This window comes from Stegastes partitus, unplaced genomic scaffold (assembly GCF_000690725.1).
Source record: "Stegastes partitus isolate 25-593 unplaced genomic scaffold, Stegastes_partitus-1.0.2 Scaffold983, whole genome shotgun sequence".
In the NCBI taxonomy this organism is placed as follows: Eukaryota; Metazoa; Chordata; class Actinopteri; family Pomacentridae; genus Stegastes; species Stegastes partitus.
The window spans coordinates 17,324-24,712 of record NW_007578714.1 but is presented as its reverse complement, the minus strand read 5'-3'; the positions used below and the strand labels follow the sequence as shown (position 1 = coordinate 24,712).

At 39.6% G+C, this 7,389-nt stretch overlaps 1 protein-coding gene across 1 annotated transcript in view; it reads left to right on the top strand.

The window, feature by feature from the left end:
* The first annotated feature begins 2,411 nt into the window (after positions 1 to 2,411).
* The window catches only part of slc25a24 (solute carrier family 25 member 24), a 15,797-nt gene continuing 10,819 nt past the window's right edge, over positions 2,412 to 7,389 (top strand). The window contains exons 1-3 of the mRNA XM_008294649.1: positions 2,412 to 2,952; positions 6,087 to 6,213; positions 6,371 to 6,458. Of these exons, the coding sequence (XP_008292871.1) occupies positions 2,773 to 2,952; positions 6,087 to 6,213; positions 6,371 to 6,458 (395 nt within the window). The 5' untranslated portion in view covers positions 2,412 to 2,772. The remainder of the gene's footprint in view (positions 2,953 to 6,086; positions 6,214 to 6,370; positions 6,459 to 7,389) is intronic.

Here is a 7,389-nt window from a genome sequence, read left to right as displayed (position 1 = left end):
CTTTGACACTACCTCATAAGCAATAATTTTAACCGCAAAAGGTTATTATATTTCTAAATCTGTCTTAAAACAACACTTTAAACGACACTTATCCTGCTTACTGCTATAATTTATCCTGTTGTTAACACTACAGGTGAATAGGGTACCTTTTTAACGAAAAGAAATCCCTTCCACTGTTGATTATTTACATTAAGACAGTTTTGTTTGTCTTACAAGATTTTTCAAGTGTATACGCAAATTTTATTTTTTTTAAATCATACACAAAATACTGTGAATTGATAGTAATAATATATTTTGACAGGATTTTAGCAATAACATCTTTAATTTTCGGAATGTTGTGTAATTAAGTAGGACAGACAGTGGTCACGAAAATAAGAATAACAAAATACTTTTGGAAGATTGAAGACCACTTGATTTGACTTAGACCTTAAATTTCAGCTAAATGGTTGAATAATTGTAAAAGCACTATCCCCTTGAACTCTCAAAGAAACGCAGTATACTGTATAAGTTTTATTTTAAATTAAACAGAAATAAAATACCATTATGTTTAAAAACAACAACACAAAAAAAAAACAAGCATAGTAATGTTCTCTTTGCGTTTCTCTTGTGGTCCTCAAATAATATGTTTACTTAGCAAACACTACGATGTTTCTAATAATGACATTACGTTTTGACTGTTTGTGCTTTTACTTTGAAGTGATTATTGATAAGCGGATGTACAGTGGTGACAGCTTGTAGCTTGATGAGCCGTAAGGGAAGCCCGCCCCCCCGTCGTCTCCTCCTGGCGGCCAGTCAGAGCAACAGCAGCACTGATTGGACAGATTACAACAACAAAGTGAAACCAGAGACTGGACGTGAAAGAGTGAAACCAGCTGCTGTTATGTAACATCTGCGCCACCTAGTGGTGCAATGTCGGTACTGCAACACACTCTTTTATACTGCACGACGTCAAATACTGTCTTTTTTCTTTTTTTTTTTTTTTTTTTTTTTTTTTTTAAATTCACAAAGCTTTTACAACTTTACCAAACATTTGACCAATTTTAGGTTATTGAGAGTTAGATATAGACTCCACTGCTGCACAGTTACATCATACAGTCATAAACCTGTGCAATAATAATGTAAGACATGTTTGACTTTATTTTTTCTTTTTTAAACATTGGAATCATCACTGGAATTTTATAGAGTTCTTGAGCTTATTAATTTGCAAGTGTGGTGAGAAAGCAAAGAAAACTAGATTAGAAACAAACATGCAAATTTTACTGTTTTGCTTAAAGATTTTTCCAGAAAGCACATCTTTGCAATAACCTTAAGCATAGGTGTAGATTCCATTTGAATTTAGGTGGGAAACAATCAAGGTGGAGGGCCTGAGGATCCTTATCAGGAACATTTGGAGCATCAAACACTCCATTTTCTGCATTCTGGTGTTGTTTTTTTTTTTTATGCAGCACTTTGTATCTTTTCTGCATCATTTTATGGTGGAAACATCTTTATCTAAACATAGAAGGAAAAGAAAAACAAGGTGACAATTGAAAATATAATGGATATAATGCAATATAACTCTCAGGTATTTTGTTTCACTTTCAAATATTAAATTACTGCACACTAGCAGTTCTTATTCAACCCTCTCCCTGTTATGTTAACACACATATAGGTGTTATATACTGTTCTGTCCTCTGCTGTGTCTTTTGTTTGTGGCTGTAAAATTTTTGAATATACATGTGGATGCTTTTTAAATTCATCATAAATGATCTTAATTCATTTATAAACCCCTGGACTTTTTAATGGCTCATTTGTATTTTAGAAAACTTTTCTGTGTCCAAACTTTGTGCACATTCTGAACATGTTACTCATAGCTGCGTTTGATCCACTGAAGAAAAAAAAAAACCCTGTGGGAGTTGTTGTTGCAGCTATGAGTCATCTATAGGGGGCCTTTCCTCTGCCTCCCTCTTCAAATCTACACTTATGGAGAGATCCGCTTCTAGTCTGCAGCTTTCAAAGTAGCTACAAACTTGTGGGGATTAATTCTGAGCAGCTGAGGGATTCCTGCGGGTATGAGTCACTGCTCTGGTACAGATGAGCCTCATTGACTTTGTACTATGGATCCAACTATGGGGGACAGAATAACGCTGCCCTTATCACTATATTTAGGTTTTACGCGTGCGTGCGCTCTTGCGTGGGTGTTACACCACAAACCACAACAAACCAGAAAGTTAGAAAACGAACATAAGCTTGATCGATGAACAACAGTTTGAGGGGAAATAAACAAACAATTTGAGGGAAAATGTAAAAAGAGATGATAAATAATGAGGGATCTGTCTCAGTTGTGAAGGCACATGAGGAAATACTCGCCATAGACACTGCAGTATGTGTGTGTGTGTGTGTGTGTGTGTTTGTGTGTGTGTGTGTGTGTGTCTGTTGCTGAAGGGTGTGTCCCTGTAATGTCTGTGCGTGCAGTAAAAGAGGAGGTCTTCTGAGGCGAATTGAACCGGGTCTCTCCACCCTCCCGTTCGGCCAACCTACCTCATCCAAACTCTCATTAAAAACCTGCTTTCCTCTCTGGACTTTACTCCGCACCGACCCATGAGGACTTTTCTGCCGCTTCTCCTCCGAGCTGCACTGCGGAAATCTCTCTGAAATCACACGAGACTGTGCCAACTGCTCCAAAACCAGAAGTGGCGACCGCAGGAATCTGTTTGTGCGCCTCCACAGCGGTCTAATAGCTCACTTTGCGTGTTTGTGTGGAGCTCTGCAGGCCTCTACTGTTTGTTAACAATGTACCAAGTGGTGAGGAAGCTGTTTTTTACGGACTGTCGGTGCGCAGACGATGCGTCGAAAACGTACGAGGAGCTGTTCGCCAGACTGGACACGAACAAGGATGGAAAAGTGGATGTGTCCGAGCTGAAGGCGGGCCTGGCTGCCATGGGCATCAAGGCCAGGAAAGGAGCAGCTCAGGTAGAGCAACAGGGAGCAGTACACACACTTTATAATGAGGAAAAACACACATAAAATCCTCCTGAAGGAACTGAGCAGGCTGAAGTTGTCCAGTATGAACCCTGACATGTCTCTACTTCAAAGGCCTCAGAGGGACCAGCTGAGTGCTTTTATTCAAGTATGCTCCGTAAAGAGAGTGTACTTTTCTGCTAAACTGCAACCAACACTTACTTTCCTCACTGATCTTTCTGTTAATCATTTTGTTAAAGGCTGCAACTAACAATTATTTCCACTGTCAGTTAATCAGTTAGTTGTTTGGTCTCTAAAGTGTCAGAAAGCTGTACAAAAAAAAAAAAAAGGTGTTGATCAGTGTTTCCCAAAGTCCAAAATGACATCTTCAAATGTCCTATTTTGTCCACAACTGAAAAAAAAAAATTCCGTTTACTCTCATAGAGGTAGGAAGAATTAGGAAATGTTCACATTTAACATGCAGGAATCAGAACATTTAGCCCTTTTCCCCTTAAATAAGTAGTCAAAGCGATTAATCGATTATCGAGCTAGTTTAGTAGTTTAGTAGTCAATTAAGTGTTGCAGCTCCAACAGCTAAAACAGCAATATAAAACTGGAAAAAAACCCTAATGATTTTTACATTTCAGAAGTTGAAACCCCCTTTTTAACTTGATAAGTGCCTCAAATAATAAATCAGTTTTCAAATTTGCAACTTCATGACTGTATTGTTACAGCTCTGCTTTACTCTACAAGATTTATTTGATGGAGATGCAGTTGTGACTCGATAATCCGACCCTTAACAATCCAAAAACCTTGCTATCCGACAGGTTGTTAGGAAAAACGAATAGAACCCATTAAAAAAATAGCCTTAATTCAATTCAATTTTATTTGTATAGCGCAGTTTACAACATATGTTATCACATAGTGCTTAACAAAGTGAGGTGTAGACCTTAAAAATTTAAACAGATAACCCAACAATGCCTACGTTCAGTTCAGACTGCAGGACTTAATGCTCAATTCCTTTTTTTTGTGAAATCTGATTTTTTGCTAGTTTGTTCACATTTCCAATTAAATGCGACTTGTATGTGATCTGCTAAGTGTCCCGCATGCGCAGAAGAGGACACAATGACGTCACACACAGTGAGTGTGCTCAGTGTTTACTGAAGTAAACACGGATGGTGATGGTGGAGCACATCTTGTACCCCGCTGCCACCGCCACCGATGGTGGAAACAGAACAGTGACCATTATCCTTAACTGGCATCAGCAGCCAAGTACTGCCTGTGTGCTCCGGCCACTTCCACCCCGTCGGAGCGCACCCCCGGGGTGGAAGTGGTCCTCCCCACTGAATATTCGGATATTCATCATTAATTGGATCTGTGTTGTTCAGGCTGTCATGAAAGGACCAGATACAGGTCGCATAGGGGCAAAAAAATTGGATTTGGGCCACTTTAGCCTGCTGTCTGAAGCTTTCAGTCGAATCACATGATCTTCATCAGCTCATGGAGTTCATCCAGTTGTTGTAGAATTATAGATATTCAAATTTTAAAAAAATGAAAGCACTTTTTGTCCAATTATAACCTCAAGGTCCATTTGAAGGCAGTTCTGAAGCTTTCTGTTAGATCACATGATCGTCACTGTGACTTTCAGCCACACTATTTCTCTGCATTCACTTTCTCCTGCTTTGGGAGAAAACCGATGACACAAAGCTGTTGTTGCTCCTCCTTCTTTACTATCGTTCATGTGCCCTGGAGCAAGGCACTAAACCCCAAACTGCTCCAGCGTGTCTGATCACTCTCCGGCACAGCAGAATGTGCTTCTTCTTGTCTCGGCAGTGACTTTCTCTGAACCTTTCTTGTCCTTATATTACATTAAACCCAAACTTTAATCCTGAATCCAATAACATTAGTCTTCTATTGACAATGAACATCAGAAAATGCTCTGCCAAGACGAGGGAGTTGGCACGTGGTTTAACTGCATTTTCCCCCCAAAAGCTAAAGACATGTAAATGCGATTTCGCATCTAAATCTATGAATGGCTGCACCTTTGACATGGTTTAAGTTAAGTTTCTTGCAAGCTTATATTCAAATTCAAGTCTTTGTTTTTGAACCCATCACAAGAGAGTTTCACAACCTCAGCTTGAGTCCTACTTCCTCAGAACTGTCGGACCCATTTTCCACTGAAGTTCACACGTGAGCTCACGTTTATCTCAACAATCTGGTCGAACTGTAAAAATGACAACGGGACAGGCGGGGCGAACTACAGGAGCCCCAGGATTCCTGAAAGTGGCTCAAAGTTCAGTCGTAATTTATTGTGGGCTGCAACTGTGAGAGGAAGGTCCCACCTTTGCTAATCAAACCATTAGTGCATTCCTGACGCTGATCAATGAGTCTGGTATCTCTGAGTCAGGAAACCAGGTAAGCAGCAGTCTGCTGTAAAACATGAACTTTTCCTATCGTGCAATTAGATGACAACGATCTGATAAACAGGACATAAATGTGCACACTGGTTGCCTCATTTGCTGAGTTGTGTCCTCATTTAGCACAATAATTCACCTCTTATGACTTGACTTATATTTTACCAGAGGCTTATTCAGTAAAACTGGTTTTAAGGCTTGTTTTTCTTTCTTTGCATTCATTTATTTCCATGTGAATTGCATCAAGCCACAGACGGCTTTGACTTTTACAATTGTTCAACAGATTATCACTTGATTCTGAATAAAAACTTTTTATTTTTGTGAGATTTCTGCAACATTATGTACCTACAGCTTAGCAAGACAACTCAGCGGCATTCTGTCCTGCTTTCAGACAATCCTTCTGCAAACATGGATAATCTGCATTTACATAACTCCTTACAAATGGAAAAAAAAGTGGAAAGGAAAGCGAACAGGCAACAGCATTAAGTATGTGAAGGAGTCATGATGACAAGATGTGAGTGGAGATTAAGTGAAGCAGTTCTCTGCGTTATTCTGCCACCGACTGGCAGAATCAAGCAGCTGCTGTTGGGGGAGACGGTAGAGTCACTTGATGTCAGGGCAGCACTTAAAGCTCTCCCTGCTCCCGACGAGGAGGTCAGACGCCCAGCTGCAAACACACAGATAGTATCACGAACAGGCTGGATTGCTAATATTCTTTGTGTTTTTCTTCAGAAAATCATTTCCTCTGGAGACCAGGACAATGATGAAGGGCTCGACTTCAATGAGTTCACCAACTACCTGAAGGAGCACGAGAAGAAGTTACGGCTGACGTTCAAGAGCCTGGACAGAAACAATGATGGTAGGATATCGCTATTTTATCTAGCATTTGATTTGATTTAACAAAAAAAAACAACAACCCAAAAGCAATGAATAAACGTTGGTTTTCTAGCATGTTAATATCCCTGACTCAGTGTGTGAGAAAAGTCCAAGGACCACTTTGTTTTTATTTCCAACAGGTCGAATAGACCACATGGAGATAAAGCAGTCACTGGCTGATCTGGGACTGGACGTCAGCACGGAGGTTGCAGAGAAAATTCTTAAAAGGTATTTCTTGCTTGTTGTATAGCTGCTACTCCGCAACCAAACGGTGTCATTTGTGGAACTAAAAGTGAAAGATGAGAAGTTGAAGGTGGGGACCAGTGTGAGGGACTGATAACCAGCTCAGTGTGCAGTGAGTCTGGGAACAGGGCTGATGGCACATGATAAAGAGCTGCCAACATGACGGACTGAGCTGGAAACCGTATTCTAACATAGACGCAAAGAATAAAATCCTATGTGGTAAAGAGTCTTTTCTTACATTACAATTACATAAACGCATAAACTGTTAACCAAACCATCATGTGCCAATCAGACAGAGTCTCTTGTTACACCAGTGTCACTTTAACACTCAAATGCTGCTCATTTGATGAAAGTTACAATTTACTAGGTATCAACTTCACTTTCCTGCTTTCAGCTTTGAAATTACATGTCTGTGTGGATAAGCAGACACGAGTGAAGGATTGCAGCTGCCCTCAGGCCTCCTTGGTCACTTAAGTGATCAGTTTATAAGTACTGTACTTATGTGAAATTACAGCCTGTTTTAGATTAAACACATATAATTTGCACATAAACACATCTATTTGAAAATGTAAAGGTTGATCTTGTGTTTTATTGTCAGCACTTCACTATGATGCACTGGCCCATGTGTCAGAGAGAAATAATGACATTTTATTCCCCAAATTAGAAGAAAAAGTTCCTGTATGTTAGCTGTGCATAATGTTAGAATTCAGGCAGTTACATGCAGGAGTTAATGTTTTCCTCTAATGCAGCCTGTGGTAGTAAAAATGGTCTCTGTTACTCTCTTTCTGTATTTTTTTTTTGTTAAACATATTCAGTTTCTGTATTTGTAATTTTTAGAACCAGACTGATGCTGGATTTTCGGGGGCTCATGCTGACACCCATTTTTAGGGAATAAAAAAGTTTGATATCAATATAT